At 43.9% G+C, this 26123-nt stretch overlaps 2 protein-coding genes and 1 pseudogene across 4 annotated transcripts in view; 1 reads left to right on the plus strand and 2 right to left on the minus strand.

Annotated features, from left to right (window-relative positions):
- The window catches only part of SLC25A25 (solute carrier family 25 member 25), a 35655-nt gene extending 16288 nt beyond the window's left edge, over window positions 1–19367 (minus strand). The window contains exon 1 of one of the 2 annotated variants that reach the window (XM_011364224.2): window positions 18991–19367. In XM_011364224.2, the coding sequence (XP_011362526.1) occupies window positions 18991–19245 (255 nt within the window). In that variant the 5' untranslated portion in view covers window positions 19246–19367. The remainder of the gene's footprint in view (window positions 1–18990) is intronic. The other variant, XM_011364228.2, reaches the window with a different exon arrangement.
- LOC111742501 lies at window positions 15143–15261 on the minus strand (annotated as a pseudogene).
- Window positions 19368–20200: 833 nt separating the features above from the next.
- Window positions 20201–24986, plus strand: NAIF1 (nuclear apoptosis inducing factor 1). 2 transcript variants are annotated; one of them, XR_896101.2, is made up of 3 exons: window positions 20201–20937; window positions 22676–23202; window positions 24445–24986. XR_896101.2 is itself a non-coding variant. In XM_011364229.2 (2 exons), exons 1-2 carry the CDS (start codon window positions 20427–20429, stop codon window positions 23146–23148), a joined length of 984 nt encoding a protein of 327 aa, XP_011362531.1. In that variant the 5' UTR covers window positions 20201–20426; the 3' UTR covers window positions 23149–24986. The 2 variants fall into 2 exon arrangements, 1 of the variants encoding a protein (XP_011362531.1); XM_011364229.2 differs by having other exon boundaries at window positions 22676–24986.
- Window positions 24987–26123: the final 1137 nt, after the last annotated feature.

Below are 26123 nucleotides of genomic sequence, written 5' to 3' on the forward strand. Positions count from 1 at the left end.
TAAAAAGAACAAGGCAGCTCTGTATGTACTATTGTGAAAGATAATATAAACAGAGCCACTTCAAAAAGGAATCAGGAGCTGCCAACCCAGTGGAACTGCCTTGTGGGCCTTACTCCTCAAACCTTTGCAATGTTAAAACTGGAGAAAATAACCTTTGGACTGGGTTAATTAAAGATATCTTTCGAATTAGCATCATCATGTTAGTTTATCTGCAAGTATGGAAATTCCTTCTTTAGTTTAAAAGCACCCATAGAAATTTGTTTCTTCTATTCAGGTAATTATTGCCCTTCCCTTTCTCATAAATACCCCTTGCTTTTACCTCCAAACTGGAACGCTATTTGGGTTTTTGTCTGAATCAGTGCTTCTTGAATACCTATTCTTTTGGGTCTCAGATAAATGTTTGTTGCCTCTTACTTTGGCTTTTTATTTTTAGGTTAACGTTACTATGGAACAATTTGAAAATATCTTGTTAAATGAAAAGAGCAAGGTGTAGAAGAAAGGGGATAGAGAGCATGCTGTCATTTATTTCTAGGTTTTGTATATGTGAAAATATCTCTGGAAAGACACACTAAAATTGAAGAGATGGTTTGGGGCAGGGAGGGCACTTGCGGGTTTGAAGGGAGAAAGGCAGATGGGAGATTTACTTTCACTGAATATCCTCATATCCGTGAAACTGAATGATGAGCATGTATTACCAGGCATACATATGACGATTACTTAAAAAACAACACAAGAAGGAACAGTAAGATGGTCCTTGCAATCTGTGAGGTCAACCAAGGGTTGCCTTGCCTAAAAAACAAACAAAACTATTCTATAGGTTTGGATGCTCTTTCCACCTATTAGCTATTTTATTATCATTATCTAGAAAATAGTGCGTTCATGCAACTAATTAGTTTTTTGTCTTCTTTGTTTTCAAATTGGGCACTGTCCTAATTATCCTTTATTTGTGGCATGCCCTTAATTTGGTAATCTTTTGGTTTTTGTCTTCGATTTCTAAGTGTCTCAGTGTACCTGGGTCCTTGGTTCAACAAAGGAAACCCAGAGGGATTAAAAAGCACAGCCAGCAAGACAGGGGCCCACTTTGCAACTAAGTAGTTTTAACACTGCTAAAGAGAAACCCACAGGCCAAAAATGGCGTCACTTGTGCTAAAAGCCCATGATACCGAACCTAGATTGAATATCTGACCTAATTGCAGTTTCTACCTCTCCCAGAGATGTAATAATCTTAATCAACCAGTCCAGAATTTTCTGGTCAAGCAACTGTAAGGTAATCTGTCAAGTGGGCCTTCGCCGTTCCCCACACCAGTGGCCCACAGAAAGAAGAGGCAATCGTCAAGGTAAAAACACTTGCCATGCCCCGCCACCAAAGAAGCCATCCTGGATTAAAAATAATCCCTTCTTTGCTTTTGTTAATAGCTCCCTTGTCCCACCCTTCTTCCTCTAAAAACCGTCCATTTTAGACATCTCCTTGGAGCACCCGTCTCCTTGCTAGATGGGATGCTGCCCAATTCATGATTTCCTTATTAAAGCCAATTAGATCTCCAAATTTACTCAGCTGAGTTTTTTTTTTTTTTTTAAACAATAGTAACTAAAGAAGAGCTAGTTCCGAGCCAAAAATCCTACTAAGTAAGTAATCCTTTCATGAAAATGAGTCTTGTTTTCAGGCACTGAAAGTCCGATGAAATGGAGCAGACAGTGATGTCTTGGGTGCCCACCTACAAACATAAGAGAAATCCCATGTTTAGTTGGTTACTGGCTTTTAATTTAATGGATTCCTACATATTGTAAAACTGAGTTATGAATTCAAGGGGTTCTGGCCAAGATGGAGTAACAGGGACCAATTCGGCTTCCTGCCAATAACAAACTTCCAGAATACATGTAAGAAATGATGGTTTTCAAGATATTGGACATCGGGCAAGGAAGGAAGTGACTCCTGAGAGATTCATACAAATGAGGTGAGCCTAGCTTTCTGGCTGGTATAGAGGGCAGGACTCAGGCAGAGGCCAGCAGTCTCCCAGTGTTGAAGAGACAGAACTGGAGGGCCAGGGAAGGCAGCGCAGCTAGAGTCTGCAGGACCTAGCACCACACAGGAGACAGCTGTGCAGAGAGCAAGTTCTGATCTACTGAAGGCCCCTCTGAGTCACAGCACATGCAAGTGAAGAAACTGCCTAAGCGTGGGAAGAGGCATCACAGCACTAAGAACAGTTCCTGTTCTCACCGGCCAGAGTGGAAACCTCATAACATAGTGAGTGAGGTTCAGGAAGGGTAGGGTACTCCGAGTTTTGCCTAGTGAGGCAAAACTAGCCCTACAGTAAACGCTGTTCTTGCCTAACAAAGCTTTAAAAAGCCCTAAAAGGCTCAAACTGTTTCCAAAAAATTGCATCTCAGAATAAAGCTCAAGGACATTTATAGGAATTCAAAAATACCCGGGAATCAAAAAGATAAGATCCAACAAAAATTTAGCAGGAATGCAAAGAAGCAGGAAAAGATGGCCCATAATGAGGACAGAAAACAATCAACCGAAACTGATCCAGAAATGACATAAGGATAAAATTAGTACACAAGGATATTGAAAGTCATCATGGTATTTCATGTGCTCAAGAAGCGAGCGGAAAGATCGTGATACACAGAGACACTGCAGATACTCTAGATGAAAACTACAATGTCTGAGATGAAAATATACTGGTTTTAACAGCAGATTAAATGATACAGAAGAAACAATTAATGAACTTGAAGAAGACACAGCAATGGCAACTTTCCAAGTTAAACGCATAGAGAAAAAAACAAAACCAAAAAATGAGCAGAGCATCAATGAGCCTCGGGAGAATCACTAAGAAGCTAATATACACGTAACTAGAGTCTATGAAGGTGAGGACAGAAAAAAATAGTCCCCCAACTTTATTGATAATTACAAATTCACAGTTCCAAGGAGCTCAACGAACACCAAACGTAAGAAACATCAAAAAAGGAAAAAAGAAAAACCTACACTAGGGCACATCACAATTAAATTTCTGAAAATCAGTAATAAGGAGGACAATCTTAAAATCAGCTAGAGAAAAAAATACCCATTACATACAGAGGAACAAAGATAAGAATGACAGGGGTCTTCCCATCAGGAACAACCCAGAATTCTATACCCAGAAAAATACCATCCAAAAGGAAGGTAAAAGACGACTTTTCAGGCATACAAACACCGAAAGAATTTACCGCCAGCAGATCTGCTTTACAAGAAATATTAAAGGTGTTCTTTGCATAAAAGGAAAATGATATTGGCTGAAAATCTGGATCTATGGGAAGAAATGGAGAACATCGGAAATGGTACCTGCAGAGTCAATATTAAAGACTTTTTTCTTATTTAAATCTCTGTTAAAAGATAAGCGACTATTTAAAGCAAAAATAAAGCAATTTTTTTGTGGGTTTATAACATAAGTAGAAGTAAAAGTGTATAAAAACCACAGTATAGAGGCTGGGAAGAGAGAAATTAAAGTATACTATTAAGATTCTTAAACTATTTGTGAAGTGGTATAATATCAGTTGAGATAGGCCGTGACAAATTAAAGATGTATACCACCATTCCTAAAGCAAGCATCAGAGAGAGAGAGAGAAAGCCAACAAGAGATAAAATGGAATTACAAATAATATTCAATCTACCGAAAGGGAGAAAGAGATGTTCTTCGATACAGTGTAATTAAATTAGAAATCAACGACAGAAAGCTATCTGGAAAATACCTAAATATCTGGAAATGACTTAACACATTTCTAAATAATCCATATATCAAAAAAGAAATTAAAAGGGAAAGTAGAAAGTATTCTGAATCGTGCGAAAGCACAACATATCGGAATTTGTGGGATGCAGCAGAAGCAGTACTCAGAAGGGAAGAGGTCAGAAAAGAAAGGTCTCAAATCAATGGCCTTCAGCTTCTGACCTCAAGAAATCAGAAAAGAACAAATTAAGCCCAAAATACGCAGAAGAAAGGAAACGGTAAACTAGGTGAGGGAGAGACCATGTCTTATTTATCCTAAAATCTCTCTGGTTCAGAACCTAGGCCAGAGACCAATGAAAATTTGTGCAATTGCAGATTTTGCCAATATTTTTATTTTAAAGCATTTCTTGTATCTTTGACTTCCTCATGGGTTAATACAGTATTTCTCTTTCCTTTTACAGCAGCATCACCTAAACCAGAAGTATCTGGTAGACTGTTAAGTCCTTTTGGATTACATGCAGCTACTAAAATACAAGTCTACCACACTTAGCTTTCTTGGGTGTGAGGGACCACCCATACCCAGAGACAGGGCAGGCTACTATAAGCCTCCTGTTGGTGTAGCTTATAACCATCAACAGAAACTGGTTAAGACGAGGCTCATCACCTACAGAAGTAGGTTCTAAGAATCTAAAAAATAGAGACCTGGTGAATAAAAAAGTGCCACAGGATCTCCCATACTTTTCAGAGAAAATGACAGATTCCAATGGAATGGACCCCCAGCAGGAGGTGAGTGGTGGGTGAGTGAGCGAAGAAGCTTCATCTGTATCTGCAGCCTCTCCCCAGCGCCAGCATCACCGCCTCAGCTCCGCCTCAGCTCATCGGGCATTAGATGCTCATACGAGCACTGGTCCCTGGTGCCAAAAAGGATGGGGACCGCCGGCTCAGGGGATAAGTGGCCCTGGAGCATCACACTGAAGGACAAGTGGATACTCCTGAGGGAATCTTTTATGAGGCATTGCTCCCCACAACCCACTCCAGGGCCATGCTCCACGTCTCACGTCTACCAGTTTAATTTCTTACTACCTATCTATCTATCTTAGAGTTATTATAATATTCAGAAGACATGTTGTCAGAAAGATGACTATTAACACTTTTTTAAAGACTGAGAAATGAAGCCAGATTTTATTTGACAGGAAGCCAGGCTGATTTGATTTGAAAGTGAGCACTGGCTGGGCCAATTAGATTATGCGGAGGACATTTACAATAAATTCAATGAGTCGAACGTGCAAAACTCTAAGGTTTTGACCAGAACCAAAACCGACAAATAAATACATTTAAAGCAGAAATAGAACATGCCAGAAATCATACCCTCTGCAGCTATTAAACTTATGTCAAAAAACTTCAGATGTCAACTTAAAAATGTGCAAGGGGGTACATTATTTTTAAAAATGTTTTAGGACAGAACGATCTCTTTTACACACTGATATATGGTACCGATTTGTTATTCCAGAGACACAACTGCAGCAGGTGACCATCCATCTCCTCTGACATGAATCGACCGGAGAATTTAAATGTTTAGATCCTACGTGCTGTCCTGAGCGGCTCTGTGGCAGCTGGCTTGCAGAATGTAACACAGGAGGACTGCGCAGCCTTCTGCCAGTGACTCGGCCCGCAGTTAGACAAAGAGGAGCCAGGTGCTCGCCTCTTTGGCACAAATGAAATCAAGGTATCAAGGATGACAACTGCAGTGATGAAAATGGGGAGACCCCCTCCATCTATTTCCATTTTAGGAAGTAAAACCGGAAACTCTAGCTTAGGCAAAAACTCCCTGAAGGAAACTCCCATGACTGTGGAAGAGAATTGTGCTGCACGGAGAAGTCTCTTGAATGGCTTCCGCTTACTCCTGGTAAAAAGCCAGTCCCCGCTGAGGTCCCAAGTTCAAGGTCAATGCCTACTAACAAAGACGTCTTTTTTTCCTTTTATCTAAAAGAAAGTTAGGTGTGTACAAAATTATCTAGTTTTAGTTGGGTTACGTGTACGATTTTGAGATTTAACATGTAAATTACAGTTTTGCAGAAGCAAAGAGAGACCACAGAGAAACCCAGCAAAATTTCTATTCTTTTCCTGCTCTTAAATGAGAGCATGATTCTGCTTCAGGATAAGTATGTGCCAAGTATAAAGGGGAAGGGAAGAATATGATATTGAAAAAACCCAATCGCCTAAAATAATCAGAAATTTCTCAACCAATCCGAAACTGATCAGTGGCAGCCAAACCACTGGCACATGGTCAGCCTGCTTGTCACAGCCACTTTACCCTCATTCACGCCTTCCCATTTCCCGCGTGCAGATGCAAACCAGCAGGTTTATTATTAAAGCAATACTAAATGTTTTCGGTATCTTAAGAGTGATCTCAGGATCGCACCCTAAAGCTGAGGTTGTCTGAATGAATGCGAACACAGCTCTCAGCAGCTGCTTGCTCTGTGCTGGAGGAGTGTAGAGGGAAGAGCGCGGACCAAGGTGGGAACCCACCCAACGTCTGCCTTCAGCAACTATACATCAGGGCTGCCAAGGGTGCAAAGGACAGCTCAGGGAAGCCTGCGTAAGTGGAACTGGTTTAAACCAAGCCAGCGCTTAGAAAAGGCATTTCGTAGCTATAGAACTATTTATCAGATGCTATCTTTATTCTGTATATAGGTTAAAGAAGAGACTATCAAAAAGAATACACTCGAGGTATGAATGAAAAAAGGAAAAAATAGTTGACCGTGTCCATAAATGTATCACTAAGGGGTGCAATAAGGACATCTTCCCTCCTCCAGTGCCTCTGTGGGACCCTGGACAAGTCATTTAACCTCTCTGGGCAGCAAAACGTGGAGACTGAACTGGACAAACCTTGAAAACTTTTCCAGTTCTAATGTCCCATGCATTCAAACTCAATCTAAAGGCATTAACCAAAGGTGACAGCAGCGTTTTACATGTGAGATGGGAAAAAGGCCACCAGGTTGACGAAGGTGGGCACAGTGGTTGGCTGGTTTTAACCAACAGGACTATTCAATTGGGTCAGACCTACTGGCAAGGATTTAAGTTTGTGCTTATTCTTGGTGATGTGAACTTACCTCCCTCTGCCCACCTTCGCCCCCACCACTGGCATTTCTGTGGTTTTTGAGAATTTTCTCACACGGTGTAGGTGGTTCATTTTGTGTCTTAGAGCCAGGTCAGACTCCAGCCAAGGGGAAGGAGCACTGGACAAAAACAGGCCCGAGGCCCAGGGCTGATGGAGCGTAGAAAGCTTCGCAAAGCCACCGCAGGAACAGGGACAGCCACCATCTCCAGTTTCCACTGTGGCCCTGGGAAATTCAAGCTTCCTATAAAGCCAAGCCAAGAGTTTAAAGCAGATAAGAAGCTCTTTAAGCCCTACCTTTATTATTCATTTATTTACTTCAAAGAAGGTGCATCTTTAAGATGTCTTTTTTTTAGGTATTGTGTCGAGTCTTTTATATCCCATATTAGAAGAGTGTACCGATTATTTCAGTTGCTGCTTCCTGAGCATCATTGGGGGGGTTAAAATGCTAAGATCGTGCCATGCACAGATACGGCAATGCCATAAGCTGTGACTATAAAGGCTGCCAAGTTTTAGGGGCTAGTTAAGTACCCACAGTCATAGTAGGAGGCGGTGTATATTGAACTAAACTGGGCAGAGTCAAAATCCTGGATTCTGCTACTGGCTCTGTCTTCGACCAGTGCGGCCTCTAAGCCTCAGCCCCACTTCTGCAAAATAATGCAGTCTGAGAGGTAATCTCCAAGGGTTTTAAAATAGCTCTACTCAAAGTTTCCATTTTCACTTCAAAGTGAACTCAAATCTCCTCGCACCAGGATTTCTTTTTCTGTTTTAACTTTCCTAATGTCTATAGGGCCCGGGCCTCTGAAAGCCACATTTTCCTCCCCAAACGGCTGCAGGCCTCTCAGCTGGCAAGAGAGGGCGCTCTACCTGGGTGCTAAGACCCTTTATACTGACATCCCCAGACTTTCTCCTTCCTTCCATTCCACTTTTCACTTAAGCAATCCGGGAAAAGTATCGATGATTACGACCAATTCTGGGCATCTTATTTTCAAAGACTCAACGGGGGAAGAAGTCATTGCGTTAAACACCTGCGTGTCAGACACAGTACCAGGCTCTTTTTATACTGAATCTAATTTAAGCCCCACAACAACCTGATGAGGCGGGCACTCAGGCCACTCTGTCTCTGATGAGGAAACTGAGACCTCGAGAGGCTGAGCAACTTGCTCAAGGTCACGTGGCTAGCAAATGGCAGAAACAGTATTTGAACCCAAATTTATATCACAAAGCTTAGACAGTATTGTTTTTAAAAAACGTTTTGGGGGTGACGTCAGCATCATGGCAGAGTGAGAAGACTCCATTTCTCCCCTTACATTTACAACAAGCTAGACAACTAAAACGCAACAAAGACCCCCTGCTCAACACACAAACACACCTGAAAGATCCGCACGTTGGGACACTTAAAGGTGGGCGTGTTCGGATGAGTAGGGAGGCAGGACAGGGGGAAGGACAGGGACGATGGCTGCAGACACATTCGGTGTTCACTGCAGCTCCAGCAAGCGTGGTAGTCGGGGAGAAGTCAGACTGCAGCCTTCACACTATGGCCTGGAGAGTAAGAGGGGCAGAAGCAGTTCACCTCTTGCAAAAGGCATCTCCCTTCCCCACTGCCCATTATCACAACAGCCGGGTAGAGGTGGCTGGGAATCTTTAAACTATGCAATAGTGGATATAGCCATTGCTGGAAGGGGAGGCAGAGCCGTGAGATACAAACTCCGTCCTCTCCCTGACACCCTCTGACAGAGCCTGATAAAATCCAAAATACAGTGGGAAAAGGAGGTGGCTCCGAGAGCTAGGAAAATCAGTTCTCTATCGTCTGCCGCACCCCCCCCACCACAGCGAAGCAAGTTGGTCAGAGGGGACACCATCATCCCAGTGGGTACATGGCATTTTCCTTAACTGAATGACAACACTTAACAGCAATCCCAGAGGCGCAAATAGTGCAGACGAAACAAGAATTTGCACTATAACAACATTTACTGAAAAACAAAAGAAAGTACCCTATCGACCTGCTGAATTGTTGAGTGCAAAACAGTATCTGAACAACAACAAAGAAGATCACCTCAATGCAGAGACAGAGAAACAATCCATCGAATACCATGAACTACTGATGTAACTTGGGATCATAGAAAGAAAATGAAAAGTCTCCAAAAACCAAATGCAAAGTCATGGAAGACTGATTTAGATGACAGAGAATCCAAGACAGCTGCTATGAAGTAAACTCAGAAGGGCAGTTCAATGAGTTCAGGAATAAAATTAGTGAACAAAAGGAGTACTTTTCCAAAGATATTGAAACTGTAAAAAAGAACCGGATGAAATTTCTGGAGCTTACAAACTCCATAAATAAGATGAGGACTGCATTAGAGAGACCACTGGAAATAGACCAAATGGAAGAGGGAATTAGCAAACTCAAAGACAGAAATCTAGAAATTACCCAGGAGGAAGGAGAAAACTAAGAGTTAAAAAAGATGAAGGAACTATATGAGAAACATCTGTCTCCATTAGAAAGAGCAATCTAAATAAGAGGTATACCAGAAGGAGAAGAGAAGGGAACAGAGAGCCTCCTCAAGTAAATATTGACGAGAACTTTCCAAGGCTATGGAAATAACTAAGTTTACGACAGAGGAAACAGAATACTTAATTACATTAACACCAAACAAAGAGAGCTTCTCCAAGACACATTTTATTCAAATTTCCAAAAATGAATGACCAAGAAAGAATTCTCAAGGTGGCAGTGATGTGGCTGGGGGGCGAGGGAGAGGGGGAAGAAACTGTAATCTACAAAGGAAGCCCCATTAGATAATTATCGGATTTCTCAGGAGAAAACTTCACAACAGGAGAGAGTGGAAGGAAATATTCAAAATACTGAAAAAGAACCATCAGCCAAGGATAATATAGCCAGCAAAATTATCCTTTAGGTATGAAGGAGAAATAAAAAATTTCTCAGACAAACAAAAGCTGAGAGAATTTACCACCACAAGACCTACAAGAAATGTTGAAAGGAATTCTTCTATCAGAAACGAAAAGACAAAAGTATACAAAACTTTTGAGTAAGGTGATTAACAGACAGGAAGAGGCAGGAAACTGCAAATCTAATACAGAATAGGTTATTAAACAATTATATCATGAAAACCGAAGGGAAAAGGGGCATTAAAATAACTATAACTACTGCAGTTTGATAACAAATGCACAAAACATAAAAAGGGATAATTTGTGACGACAAAATCATAAAAAGAGAGGAGGAAAGATTTGAATAGGTACAGGTGAATGAAAATAAGAGGCAATAAAAAAAAAACAAAACAAAACACAGAGTATTGTAGGTATGAGACATTTTACAGAAACCTAACAGTAACCACTAAATAAAAGTCCAGAGCCGAGACACAAAACATAAAAAAAGAGGAAACAAAGAAAAAATTCATAGAAAACCATCAAACTAAATAGCCGTCAGAATCACAAGGGAAAAGAAATGATGGAGATAGAAAGCAACCAAAAAACAAGAGATAAAATCGCTGTAGTAAGTCCATATATCAATAATCACCCTAAATGTAAATGAACTGAACTCACCAATCAAAAGGCACAGAGTAGCAAGATGGATTACAAAATAGAACTCAACTATATGTTGTCAGTAAGAGACTCATCTCAGCTCCAAAGACAAACATGGGCTCAAAATGAAGCTGGGGGAATGGTACTTAAAGCAAATGGCATTCAGAGAAAAGCAGGTGTAGCAGTACTTATATCAAACGAAATATATTGCAAGATGAAAAAGGTAATAAGAGACAAAAATGGACATTTTGTAAGGATAAAGGGGATAATTCATCAAGAAGATATAACTGTTATCAATACATATGTGTCTAACCTGGAAGCACCAAAATACATAAGGCAACTACTAAAAGAATTAAAGGGAGAAACTGACAAAAATGCAATTATAGTAGGGGACCAGAACACCCCATTGAAAGCAATGGATAGATCACCCAGCCAGAAAGTCAATAAGGGAATACCAGCCTTAAATGACACATTAGACCAAATGGACTTGATCGCTAGTTATAGAACTTTCCATCCAAAATGACAGAACATACATTCTTCTCAAGTGCACAAGGAACACTCTCAAGGACAGACCATGTGTTGGGACACAAAACTAGTCTCACTAAATATAAGACTGAAATCATATCGAGCATATTTTCTGACCTCAACGGTGTGAAACTGAAAATCAAGTACAAGAAGAAAGCTGGAAAAACCGTAAATACGTGAGGGTTAAACAACATGCTACTGAACAACTATTGGGTCAAAGAAGACATAAAAGAATGGATCAAAAGCTATATAGAGACAAATGAAAATGAAAATACTACACATCAAAATGCGGGGGAATGCAGCAAAAGGGGTACTAGGGGGGAAGTTTATAGCATTACAAGCCTACGTCGGGAAACAAGAAAAATCTCAAACAACGTAACATTACACCTTAAAGAGCTAGAAAAAGAAGAACAAACAAAGCCCAGAGTCAGTAGGAGGAAAGAAATAATAAAAATCAAAGCGGAAATAAATGAAATAAACAAAAAGACAATGGAAAAAAATTAATGAAATGAAGCTGTTTTTTTGAAAAGATAAAATTGACAAACCTCTGGCTAAACTCATGAAGAAAAAAAAAAGACTCAAATAAATAAAATCAGAAATGAGAGAGAAGTTACAATATATAAAAATACTGTGAAAGCTATATGCCACCAAATTTGACAGCCTAGAAGAAATGGACAAATTCTTAAAAAATATAAAACCTTCCTAAACTTAACCTTGAAGAATTGGAAAAGCTAAACAGGCTGATCACTAGTAAGAAAATTGAAACGGTAATCAAAAACCTCCCAATGAAAAAAAGTCCGGGCCCAAGTGGCTTCACTGGTGAATTCTACCAAACATTCAAAGACAATTTAATACTAATCCTTCTCAACCTCTTCCAAAAATTTGATAAGGGAATATGAGGCCAACTTGACCCAGATACCAAAACCAGGACAACATACAAAAAAGAAAATCACAGGTCAGTGTCTTTGAGGAACATAAATGCAAAAATCCTACACAAAATACTAGCAAATCTAATATAACAATACATTAAAGGGATATTATCAGGTGGGGTTCATTCTAGGGATGCAAGGATGGTTCAACATCCGCAAATCAATCGATGTGATACATATTATCGAAAGATAAAAATCGTATGATCATATCAATAGATGCAGAAAAAGCATTTGACAAGATACAATATCCATTTATGATTAAAACACTCAATAAAATGGGCATAGAAGGAAAGTACTTCAATATAATAAAGGCCATATATGACAAATCCTCAGCTAATATACTCAATGATGAAGAATTGAAAACTTTTCATCCAGGATCAGGAACAACGAGGAGGCCCTCTCTTGCCGCTGTTATTCGACGTAGTATGGAAAGTCCCAGCCAGAGCAGTTAGGCAAGAAAGAGAAATAAAAGACATTCAAACTGGGAATGAGGAAGTAAAACTCACCATTTGCAGATGATATTATTCTATATATAGAAAACCCTAAAGACTCCATCAAAAACTATTAGAAACGATAAACAAGTGCAGTAAAGTTTCAGGATACGAAATCAATATACAGAAATCCATTGTGTTTCTATATGTATTAACAATAAAATATCAGAAAGGGAGATAAAGAAAACAATCCCAGTTACAGTTGCAACAAAAAAGATAAAATACCTAAGAATAAATTTAACAAAGGAGGTGAAAGACTTGTACACTGAAAACTACAAGACATTGTTGAAAAAACTGAAGAAGACACAAAGAAATGGAAAGATATTCCGTGTTCACGGATTTAAGAATTAACATTATAAAACTGGCCATTATTACCTAAAACAACATACAGATTTAATGCAATCCCCAACAAAATCCCAAAGGCATTTTTCACGAAAGACCCCAGACAGCCAAAGCAATCTTGAGAAAAACTAACGAAGCCAGAGGTATCATACTCCCTGACTTCAAACTGTACTACAAAGCTACAAAAATCGAAACAGTATGGTATTGGCAGAAAAACAGGCCAAAGGAACAGAACTGAGAGCCCAGAAATAAACCCACATATATGAGGGCAACTAATTTTTGACAAACATACAACTGAGAAAGGAGAGTCTCTTCAGTACACGGCGTTGGGAAACTGGAAAGCCATCTGCAAAAGAATGAAACTAAACTGCTATCTGGCACCATACACAAAAATTAACTCAAAATGGATTAAGGACTTGAATATAAGACCTGAAACAATAAAATACATAGAAGAAAACACAGGAATGAAACTTACTGACCTTGGTCTCAGAGGCGATTTTGACCCCAAAGTCAAAGAAAGAAAAAATAAATGAATGAACATAAACTAAAAAGCTTCTGCACAGCAAAAAGAACCATCCACAAAACAAAAAAGCAACCAACTGAAAGGGAGAAGATATTTGCAAACAACACCTACAATAGGGAGCTAATAATATCCCAAACTCACACAACTCAACAAGAAAAGAGATCTGATTAAAATAAAAAGTGGGCAGAGGACCTAAAAAGACACTTTTCCAACCAAGACATACAGATGGCCAACAGATACATGAAAAGATGCCTAACATCTTTTTGTATGATACCATACAAATCACCATTAAGTGTACAATTCCATGGTTTTTCAATAGTTACAAGTGAAATGCAAATCAAAACCACAATGAGATACTACCTCACATCTGTTGGAATGGTTATTGTCAACGGGACAAGAAATAAGTGCTGGACAGGATGTGGAGAAATGGGAACCCTCGGTCACTGCTGGTAGGAATGTAAATTGGTGCAGCCCCTATGGAAAATAGTATGGAGGTTTCTTCAAAAAATTAATATAGCTACCATATGACCCAACAATCCCTCTTCTGGGTATTTGCCCGAAAAATCTGAAAACACTTATTCGTAAAGATATATATACCCCATGTTCACTGCAGCATTATTTACGACAGCTAAGAGATGGAAACTGACTAGAAGTCCATCGATGGATGATTTAATAAAGAAGATGTGGTACAAATATACAACGCCATAAAAAGATGAAATATTGCCATTTGCAACAACATGGATCTTGAGAGTATTATGCTAAGTGAAATAAGTCAGATGGAAAAGGACAAAACCATGTGATTTCACTCATATGTGGGATTTAAAACAAACTCATAGATGCAGACAACAAAATGGTAGTTATCAGAGGGGTGGTAACTGGAAGGGGGGTGGAGGCGGACAAAGAGGGTAAAGGGGGTGAAATACATGGTAACAAAAGGAGACCAGACTTCAGGCGGTGAGCACACAAGAGCATTCAGATGTCCTATTATGAAGCTGTATACCTGAAATCTATATAGTTATTAACGAATGTCACCCCCAATAGATTCAAAAATAAACTTAAAACAAAAATAAAAGCAGTTTTATTGAGATAAAATTCACATACCATACCAATCACCATTAAGTGTACAATTCAATGGTTTTTAGCAGTCACAGATATGTGCAGCCATCACCACAGTCAACCTTGGAATATTTTGATCACCTCAAAAAGGAATCTCAAACCTTCTGGTTATCACTTTCCTATCTCTCCACTCCCCTCCCTTCCCAGGCCTAAGCAACCTGTAATCTACTTTCTGTCTCTGTAGCTTTCCCTATTCTGGACTTTCATATAAATGGATCGCATAAGATGTGGTCTTTTCTGACTGGCTTCTTTCACTTAGTGTAGTGTTTCTAAGGAAAGTCTATACTCTAAACTCCCACGGTACACTGCCTCAGATGAGGGACTGTGAAAGGTATGGGCAGCTTATCACGTGAGAAGTGCATGAGAAGTGCATGTTTTTACAGCAGCTGAGCAGCTGAGAGCACAAGAAGATTAGATAGCTGTCTTCAGATACTTAAAGGGCCCTTGTATCACTTTTGTGTGTTATTCCCTAAGGTAAAATTTGGGGCAAATGGGGAGTAGATACAAGCAGACAGACTTCAGTCTGACATAAGAACTCATGATGACCCCAGACCACAATGGAATGGCCATCTGCGAAGGATGCCCCAGGGGGAATGCTCCCCACACTGAATAGGAGGCTGGCGATGACAGCCAGTGACCCTTCCAAGGCCCAATTCCAGGATCAAATTCACATCAGTATGAGAAGAAATGGTTAAAATGAAAAATCTGCCACGACTTGATGCGGCAGGTCCTCTGCAATGACAGTTCTTTTTTTTCCCTTTCTTTCTTTTTTTTTTTTAAAGCGAGGCAACCCTTGGTTGACATCACAGATTGCAAGGACCTTGTCAGTTTACAATCCCTTATTATTATTTTTTTTATACCTACAGCACCTGGTCTGCCTAGGTGGTCTCCCATCCAGGTACTAACCAGACCCCACCCTGCTTAGCTTCCGAGATCAGAAGGGATCGGGCTTGTTCAGGGTGGCATGGCCTTAGACCTGCAACAACAGTTCTGTTCACCGAACTGAACATGCGGCTGTACTCAGATGGACTCGAAATAAATACCAGCAAAATATCCGTTCCTCTCATTCCCCTGCGGTTTCAACAATTAATGACTCTTTGAACATCAAAGGAACTCACTCAACTGAAGCTCCAGATCAGGCCTAATCTGCTATATTCTCGTTTATTACTTGGTCTTAGGATCAGGGTACCTGACTATCTTTTCAAATACCAACTAATTTTTTAAAAATCTTAAAAACAAAATCTCATTTTGATAATTACTTCAAGCCAGGAACCAGTTTGGCAACAATATAACACAATCAGTTTAGTGTATGAACTCAATCCGAGCTGCAAATAGCATTCTTCTCTTTCTAATGGGCCATTATATTATACTAAATGATGCTATTCCTTTTCTGTGAAAAAGGCTCTTTTTTTCTATAGACTGTCTTAGTCTAAGTCCGGCTATTTAGATAAACACCTTTCCCCTACATGGAAACACATTTAAAAGGTATAGAGTTTAACAGTACTGTCTGATTAAGCAATACCAACTTGACCTTAATGATCCTATATTTGATTATTTCAAATGAACAGAGATTGCCTCATGTACACTGCTCAGGTCAAGGAGAGAATTAGGGCAGGGCAGATTCTCATTCTTTGACAGGATAATCTCTGGATAATCTTGAAACCTATTTTGGGAATAACAGATGTGGTTCTAAATGGATCTCTCATCTTTCTCAAATTCTCCCAAAAGCCCACACTGGAACTCTCTTGATGTCTCTCAGAAACAGCTGGTATAGTTAGAGAGTATAGCAGGAATCGGAAGATGGTTCCAGTTCTTTCTCTGGTCTAATTCCCTAGTGGTCAAATGAGTTTTGAGGTTGTTTTACAGTCTTTCTGAACCGCTGTTCCTTCCTCTGTAGAAAGGAGTGAAATCACTTTCTTGTCTATTTTATAAAGTTATTGAGGCTTAAACTAGCTGGTGCATATACAAGTCTGTAAATCAGCAAACCACACATTTTCTAGAATCCTCACCCGCACTAAACACCGGCCCATTAGGAGAGCCCCACAAGCCTCAGCTAAAGGGACAACTGTTTACATCTAATCCGGCTTGCGTTCTTCCTCTAATTGGCTGCCTAAGTTCCAACCTATGTTTTAAATTTGTTTTAAGACAAAGATTTTGTTTGGTCACATGAAAATGCCTTAAATAGGCAATGCTATAATTAGCTCCAGCTGAAGCCTCATTTCCCAAAGTCACTACCGCTGTCGTCATCTTTTTTTTCTTTAATAGATCCTTCCCTTCTTTTGTCCCAGGACGGGCTCCTTGCTCCAATACCCTTTATAAAGAAAATTTCCCTGGCTGGCTGCCATCAGTTTCTCTGCCCACCTCCATTTTAAGTCATTTTTCCTCGACTGTTCCAATTCTTCTGAAAAAAGGACAGATACCAAAAATAGCTGGTTTATTTCTAAAGAAAACCTGACCCAATCTGTTGTAAGCTAGCAAGAGGTCTTGTATAGTCACGTGGCCTTCATTTCACCCATCACCCACTGTTAAGCACTCCTAGCTGATTCCTGAGAAACCCTAGCACCTCCGACTGATCCTCAGGGTCATATGAAGCAGCTGCCAAAGTTTGATGATGTGTTTTCCAACGCCTATTCCCATGCCAGATGACCCATTTCTAACCCAAGGGCCCCCAAATTCTCTTTTGGCTTAAAACTACAGCACTGCTTTTTCTGTATGTAGCTAACACTGATAGTACTTCAACAGGAAGTGGTATGGGGGTTCATGAGGCAGGGTGTCTTCCTGTTGCCCAGTTACTTACAAAAAGGCAGATTCTCTTAATACTTAAACCGTTTGCCACAGGACTAACATGCATGCCTCTACGGATAATAAACAAATGAAATGGATCATTTCCAGTCTCAAAGCTGTATGATAATTTAACTTACACAAAAGCTGAAAGAGTTGTAGAAACAGAGTCCATACTAAATCCATACACTATAAAAATCAAAAAGAATTGTTTCATATCACAGAACTTAGATCAGTCACAGAGTCAAAGATTTTTGAGCCAATGTGATCCCAAGGGCCCAGGCTCCGTACAGTTAATCAAAAAAGTTTCTTTCAACACTGGAAAGAAAAACGATCACTTTCTCCTTATTTGCCCTTAGAAATTTACTGCCAAAAAATGGATTCGGATCAATATCAGATGTGCTGTGAATCATAAATGCACTGTGACTCTCGTTGAGGCACAACCCACAGCCAGATGCCCCCGGTGTACCTGGCAGCATATGCCAACTGTGTAGGTTCATGGAAGCAGAAAGGTAAACCTGGGCCCACACCTCCCTGAGCTGAAAAGGCACAGACTCTCTGAGTTTAGCTAGATGACCTTTCCAAGTGATTTATTCATCAGATATGTATGGGAAAATATCAAGCTCACAACTGCTTTTTTATGAAAAACTCATTTAAAAAAGTTTTTTTTTTAACTTTTCTCTAAACTTCTTGGACTTAACCCAATGATTCTATTTTGCCCTATTGTGTTACCCTTGGTCTTTGTAGGCAGATCCTAAGTAGGTTAAATACCTTGGATGTTGATCCAAGATACTTTAGACATGAGTTAAAAACACCTTATGTACACTCACCTGACCAACAAATTGGTTTAATTCTGGGATTTTACCAAATTATTTCATAATTGACTATGAGGTTCTCTAATTGTTATACATACAAGTGGACCAAATGAACTAACTTAAGAGAAACAGGTTATTACGTAAAGTTCTCAGTAGTCCTCCAGGTCGTAAATCCAGCAAAGCCACAAGTAAATGAAATACTTGGGAAAGAGTAGCTACACCCACAGTCAGATAGGAAAAAACGTACCCTGAGAGACAGAGGGGGAAGAAACAGCCTCTGCTTGAGGTTCTTATAAAGAAAGGACAGCAATTCTCTTTCTAGTAGGCCCAGAGACAACCATTCTCCATCCCCCTCCCGCTGGAGGAGAGTAATGATATCCCCTCCTAGGTGTGCAATACTTTCACTTTTAGGAAGTATTTTCCCCCGGATTCTTTCAGGATCTGCAACCCTGCAAGGGATCGCGGTCCCATCTTCTGGATAAGCATGTCAATGGGGATGAGCCTAAACCACGAGAACTGTCAATCCTCACCACCCACACCGACACAGATCTGCCTGAAACCCCAGTTCCCATTTTTTCCAACTCCCACGTGCTTTTGAGAGGAACCAGAACAGGGCCCACAGGCTGGCATGGAAACGAGAGCAGAAGAGAGGAGAGCCACTGGAGGAGAATGGATGAACACTTCAGTGGTGGGTGGTGGCGGGGGAGTGCATGAAGTTTAGTTTTGAGGTCAGGAGGTGACTAAAGGTGGACTTCTGAGACTTGGCCATCTGAGACTTGGCCCAAGCAGGGAGGGGCTTTCGCCTATCAGAAGGCCCAGAGGGTGCCACCTGTGCACGAAGAGCCTTTCCCCCGGCCTAAGCATCTACAGAGGTAAGGAAGGAACTCCACTCCCACCAGGGCATAAATAGGGTGTCCATCTGTCACTCGGGGGTCCCACCCAGCCCAAGAGGCCATCCAGCAGACCTGCTCCAAGGGTCTGCCCAAGAAGCCGCGTCGTTATGACCTGTCACCCACCCAGTGGCCCAGACCTGTCGCCCGGACTTCCCCAAGGTTCTGGGGCACGAAGGGGCCATCACCCCGCCCGCGCGGACAGTGCGCATCGCCTACCCGGAGCTCGCCCTCGGTGCGGTGTAGTCCCAGGCGTCGCAGCCCCACGGCCAGGTCGTTGACACACAGGCCGCCGTCGCGGTTGACGTCGAGCGTCTGGAAGAGGCTCCACAGGCGCAGCCGGTGGTCCGGGCCCCCGCAGACGGCGCCGCCGCACGGGTCCACAGACGCTGGCGACGAGGCGGACGACGAGGCGGCGGCTGCGGCGTCCGGCGGCGGAGAAGCCACGCAGCGGCACAACACACTACTCACCATCGGGCGCGAGGCAGGGACGCCGAGCGGAAAGGAGAACGCGGAAGACACGCCGGTGTCCTCAGTCTGCGAGCGCGGGCTCCGAGATGCCGGCAAACTGGCGGGAGGGGCCGCTTCCGGGAACCCCGACCCGCGGCGCACCACCTCCCTGGCCACGCCCCCAGGCGCACTGCTGGCCAGTCACAGGACCGGATAGCCGAGGGGCGGAGCCTCCCAGGGACGGCCGGCACAGTCCAGGAAGACCCAAATCAATGGAAAGGGCGGGGCGATTCCGGCTCAGCCTGGAGCCGATTCAAACTGAGGGAGGCGGGGATTGGCTGAGCCGGGCCGAAGAGAGGCAATCACGCCGTTATAGGCAGAAATTATGTAATTGGCAGGCGAAAGGACCCGTGTCCAATTTCCATTGAGAAATATTGTTTAGACTTCAGAATCGTAAGGATGGGAGGAGCGGTCATGTACGAAGAGATCGTAGTCTCCGGTGGGAAATAAGATTTGTGTAAGAAGTAATTGTGAGCTGTAGCTGAAAACCAGAATTTGCGCCCATGGGTGGAATTAAAAATAATTGGCCAACGGCTAAAGGCCGAAAGCACTAGGGATCCTCAGGAAGCCAGGTTTTGATAATCTAACTCCCTAGATCACCAATAAAATAGCTGAATTTAACAGCGTAGTAGTCGTAATACTGATAATTGAACGACAGCACAATCTCCAATGGAAGTGAATAAAGATTCAGTGGGCGGAGCGCTCTGTAGCGACAGACACACCCTTAGACCAATGATCAGGCCAATTCCAGTGAGTGGGCGTGCTCTGTGGCTGAGCGACATATCTAAAGAGCCAGTGAACGACGTGATATTGAGCTGCAGCCAACCGGGAGGGCAGGTTCCTCTCGAAAAGCGCTGGGAGGCGGGAAGAGGGGAAGTGGGCGGATCTCCGCACACCCCGGCGGAAGAGGCAGATTCAGGAAGCCATTACGCAGCTGGCTGGCAGCGACTGGGCCGGTCGGTGCTTGGCCCTACGCACTTTGCGTAGCGAGGGGGGTTACCGAAGGCCTGGTGCTCGGCCTTGGGCAAGCCCGGCCTATCCCCTATAGGGGGGTGGGTGAGAGGCGAGGCTGAGAAAGAAGAGAAGGGGAATTGGGGCGATTGAGGGGGTTGTAATATATTTTTCAAAAGGGGTAGAGAGAGGCCATGGCCGTCCCAGCCAAGAAGAGGAAGATGAACTTCTCTGAGCGAGAGGTGGAGATCATCGTGGAGGAACTAGAACTGAAGAAGCACCTGCTGGTGAACCACTTCAACGCTGGGGTCCCTCTGGCTGCCAAGAGCGCAGCCTGGCACGGCATCCTGAGAAGGGTTAACGCCGTAGCCACCTGCCGCAGGGAGCTGCCTGAGGTCAAGAAGAAGTGGTCTGACCTCAAGACCGAGGTCCGTCGCAAGGTTGCCCAGGTCCGGGCAGCTGTGGAGGGTGGCGAGGCCCCAGGGCCCACTGAGGAAGATGGAGCTGGTGGGCCAGGGTCAGGTGGTAGCAGTGGTGCCGGTGGCCCAGCTGTAGCCCCCGTACTGCTCACCCCCATGCAACAGCGCATCTGCAACCTGCTGGGCGAGGCCACCATCATCAGCCTACCCAGTACCTCAGAGATCCATCCCGTGGCCCTCGGACCCACAGCCACTGCAGCGGCAGCTACGGTCACCCTGACACAGAGTGAGTGACCTCTCCTGCCCAGTCCAGCGTTCATAAATGGGAAGGGCCAGCAAGAGCTTGGGCAGCCTGGGGAAGGTTGATTGCAAAGGGCCAAAGGTCAGATAGGAGTCTTGGAAGACCATGAGGCCTTCCAAGAACTCCCCAGAGAGAAGTGATCTTGTTCTCTTTGGGAGTTCCTCAGCACGCAGTCTGGACTTCTGATGAGCTGGATTGCTTTCAACTGTGTTTTGCCACCATTCATGTCCATGACTGAACTATGTGGTCCTTGAAGACAGAGACCACGTTTATATCCCCACAGGACTTACCACAGGGCCTGGCACATAGTAGGCAGTCAGGATATATTTGTTCAATGAGTAGATAGATGGGAATGATCATGCCCAAGTCAGACACGGATTCTGGACATAGACGTTCTGGGTTTTCAGTGCTGCCAACATTCATCAGACACAGCTGAGGAACCTCATGGTTCCTGGTGTTAATCTACTCATTTATAGCTCATCCAACATTAACACTTATTTTGTGCCAAATCCTGTGCTAGGATTGCTAAGGTGTCTACGACAGAGGCCATAAGACCCATGTATGAATAACTGCACTGTCAGTGGGAGAAACTAAGGACTGCCCAAGAAGCCAGATGGTTCAGAAAGGAGGCTTCCTGGTCCGGGTGGGGACACACAGTTGATGTTGGCATTGAAGGATGAAGAAGATAGACCTTTCTCTCTATGCATGGAGGCCCAAACAGCCAGACTAGAATCCCTTTAAAGGTTCTCAGCTGTGAACAACAATGGAACATGGATTGGACTTTTTAGTTCAGATAAGGTTTTCATCAGTGTCTATTAACTGCTCCTTTGTGATGGGTTATAAACTGTATTGATCGCTGATTCTCAGTGGAGGTTTTGGGGAATTGGGTGTATGTGTGAGTGCCATCCCCTGCAGTGTCATATTTCTCAAGGATATTGAGGTGGGAAAGAAGATCAAACTCTGGCCTAAATCAACTCCTGTTCTGGAACAGGAAAAACCTTTAGGTATTCCATTGACCAGAGTGATCAAGGAGATAGGGAGGCATTTATTGGGCACTTAAACTGCTGCCTCTCCACTCCCAACTCCTTTTCTGCTTGACTGGAAAAGGCTTGAAGTCAAGAAAGCACAGAAGGAGATAAGACTAGTGTGGCTACAAACAGCTCATGTAGAGAGTCCCACCAAAGATACCTACTGTGTGGGGGCACTACGGGGAGCATGTGGCCCTACCTGTATTAGCCAAAAGCAGCCCAGTGGGGTGTTAGTGAGCACAATGGACTCTGGTGTTGGGGAGACCTGAGTTTGTTTCCTGGACCTGCTGAATAAGCCATGTGACTTTAAGCAAGTCACTCTATGTTTCTGAGTCAGTGTCCTCATTTCTGAAAACGAACACGACAGGACCTACCTCTCGATGTCATTATAAGGATCATCAAGCTAATGAGTGCAAAGGGCTTAGCGCAGTGCCTGGCACGTAGTAGGTGCTCTAAATTTTTTGCTAGTGTTATTATTAGCATCTTTGCTTTTGCCGGATTGAGGACTGACCCTTTGGTTACCAAGTAGATTAAGATTCTAAACCCCTTAGATTCTCGATTAGGTGCACGAATAGCTATAAAGCTAGAGGAGGCCTGAATTCCCCAGAATAGGGCTAATGTCCTGCTCTCCACGTGGCCAGCTTCACTCTTTCTGAAAAGTGACCTGATGCTGCCTTTGTTCTTTCTTTCCACAGTCCCCACAGAGACCACCTATCACACGCTCGAGGAGGGAGTGGTCGAGTACTGTACTACTGAGGCCCCCCCGCCCCTGCCAGCGGAGACCCCCGTGGAGATGATTGCCCAGCACGCTGACCCCTCAGTCAAGCCCCAGGCGCTCAAAAGCCGAATCGCCCTTAACTCGGCCAAGCTGATCCAGGAGCAACGGGTCACCAACCTGCACGTGAAGGAAATCGCCCAGCACCTAGAGCAGCAGAACGACCTGCTGCAAATGATCCGCCGCTCCCAGGAGGTGCAGGCCTGTGCCCAGGAGCGTCAGGCTCAAGCCATGGAGGGCACCCAGGCGGCCCTGAGTGTCCTCATCCAGGTCCTCCGGCCCATGATCAAAGATATCCGCCGCTACCTGCAGAGCAACACGCCCAGCCCCGCCCCCACCTCTGACCCTGGACAGGTGGCCCAGAATGGACAGCCGGACAGCATCATTCAGTGAGAGCAGGGGTTGAGCCAGCCTTCTGCTGTGATTGGGTGACCCTGCCGTGGTCTCGTAAGTGGAGTCTGTGACTGGCCTTTGACTATGGCCAGCCACATAGGCAGCTCTTTAAGCAGACATTTAGGGGGTCTACTGTTTCTGAGACAAGAAGGAGACTGGGAAGAGGAATCGTTGGGTCCTGGGACCCAGACTCTCTTACCCCCATCACTTGTGCTTTCTCATTAAGAACCTGAAGGCCGGTTAGCTGGGGGTCAGGCATTGGGGATGGGACACGTGTTGTCATGAGCCAGGGCTTGAGATGTGACCCATACTCAGTCTAGGACAGTTGTAAGGAAGGTTCTTGCTGGGGGTCGTCACACAGCCAGGGGGTCTTTGCTGAAATGCCCCCAACCCCAAGCGCCATCTTTTTGAGTAAGGTAATGTCAGCGGTGCTGGCCGTGGCACGGTAATATCTTCTTCCTCCCTTGGGAGGCAGAGTGACTGGGCCTGAGGAGGAAACCCCATCCTTTTTCTCCTCACTGCGCCTCAGTTCTCAGGGGACTCTATTTAATGCCGTGCTCTTCCCCCACCCACCCCACCAGTGAGTGGTGACAGAAACACAGCAGAGGCCCTTGTCAGTGCCCTGCGCTGCCTCTGCAATATACCCAGGATGCGGCCCGCTGGGCTCAGGAATGCTGTGTGTGGTGGGGACGGCTTGGTCACCATCTGGTCTTCCACTGCAGCCTGGGCAGCCCCGTAGCGGTTTGTCCCAACAGCTTTTGACTCAGGTCAGGCATCAGGCCCTGGGTGCTGTAAATTTTAGAGAAAGCAAACCAGCATGGGAGCTTGTCACCCCACTGCAGCGGGTGTGTGGTGACCTGCTGGCTTCTTTCAGAAGGCCTGCTTCAAGCCAGTTGTATTTATTCTGTCCGTGAACCCCTCCGGGGAAGACCTCCAGGATCTCTGAGGGCCGCTCTGGCCATGCCCTTCCTCCTCTCTTCTCTACTGTCTGCACACTTCCAAACTCAGTACCAGAAAAAGAGCCTGCTGGGCATCACACCCTGACTCCCTTCACATATTATCCAGAGCTTGGAGTTCTTTCGAGACCCGTACTGGCTGGCTAGGTGAATCGGCAGGTCTGATTGGCCCTGAATGTATGAGACAGGAGCATCACAGACCTGAGAAGTGGGACCTTGATTTCTGTGCCGGGGAAGAGCAGACAGACCTCAGAGTCCTGAAGGAGGTGGTGCTCGTCTTGATGCTTTCTCCCACATGCAGGGAGCTTACCCAGATGGCATTTGTCTATTTCGTTTTCAGAATGAAATTGATCGCATCTTCCCAGACTGTTTCCCAATTTTGCCATCTTGCTGCCGGTGCCTTGACCACACGGACTGGTAGTTACAACGAAAGGCTCCAGATCTCAGCTAAACGATGAAGGTGCTGCCCTTCTGGGCGCGTACGTGCAGAATTGCTCAGCTCCACTGTCGCAGTCACAGGAAACTGTCCCCAAAGATGGTGGGGAGGTGACTGCTGTGCCACCATCCTCTCTGTGGAGGACGTGCAGGGCTAGCTACAGAGCAATGGAGAGGAATCAGGCCTGTGAGGGATTTGGGTAGCGGAAGGAAAGCAGCAGCCCCAGGCAGCCTGGGCATCCTCCGTCAGTGGAGCCTGGTGGCCCAGCAACGTAGCTGTGGGGACTTCCGAGGATTTTCCATTTGGTTTGGTTTTTCTCTGGGATTGGCAATCTGAGCCAATATTGTGTCTCTTCCAATTGAATATAAAGAAGAAGCCTGGATACTTAAACTGACTGGTTCTTTCTAGGTCATAATTTTAAATTAAAGAAATATCTTTTTTTTTTATACCCATGTCTGTGTGTTTATTGGTTATCTATAGAAGAGATATGGGCTGGCAGAAAGCAGATGGGGCTGACACACTATGGCCCAGAGATAAAATATGGCCCCTACCTGTCTTTATAAATAAAGTTTTATTGGAACACAGCCACACTCCTTCATTTACTTAATATCTTTGGCTGTTTTTGTGCTAAGGTAGCAGAGTAAAGCAGTGGTGACAGAGACATCTGGCCCTTTACAGAAAAAGTATGTCTATCCCTGGTTTAGGGCAGTGTTTCTCACTCTGAGTGAGAATTACCCAGGGTGTTGGTTAAACATATCCAACTCTTGGGCTCCTCAAAACCTGGAAGAGACTCCTGGAGGGAGAGCTCTAAGGATATGCATGGTGAACAACAAGCTCTCTGGGTGATTCTGGTATTTCCTGAAGGTAAGAACTTTGGATGGGAGCCTGGAAGAGTTAAACTCAGCTGGAATGGGGATCCTGCCCCAGAGGGCTGGTTCCAAGCAGAGATTTTTATTTAAGACTGGCCTTTGTTCTGGAGAGATCCCAGCCTTCTCAGATATAGTTATCACGCTCCAGTATTTAGTAATAATAAAAACTGACCATTCTCCAGCCCCTACTCTTTCCAGGCCTTATAAGCATTCCTCATTGACTCCTTGCAACAGTCCCGTGAATTGGGTACTAATATTGTGCTCAGTTTGCAGATGAGAACACTAAGGATCAGAGAGGTTACACAGTTTGCCGAAGGTCACACAGCTACCTTATTCCCTGTGGAGGCCCATGCTCTTAACTACTGCTCTTATCTCTTAACTTCTCTGACCTTACTGCCAATGAGATGTGACTTCTCCTAAAGGTAATTTGAGCGTGACATTTAGGAGTTTCTAGGTCAAAGGAGGAGGACTGGGAGACAGTTCCTGTTGTTATTGTCCTTGACACTTGGAATACCGACCTCTCCTACTTGCAGGCTTTGGACTTACTCAGATTAAGAGGAAAGAGGGTAAATTAACAGAATTAAACCCGGGCTGCTGGTGAGAACTGTCACTTATATCAGGGTGATTTTTGGGGATTCCTTCCTGAAATGTGGAGTTTCACGTGGTTAAAACCACAGGCCCACAATGGCGTCCCCTGTGCTAAAAGCTCATGAT

This window comes from Pteropus vampyrus, unplaced genomic scaffold, assembly GCF_000151845.1.
Source record: "Pteropus vampyrus isolate Shadow unplaced genomic scaffold, Pvam_2.0 Scaffold95, whole genome shotgun sequence".
NCBI classification, from domain to species: Eukaryota; Metazoa; Chordata; class Mammalia; order Chiroptera; family Pteropodidae; genus Pteropus; species Pteropus vampyrus.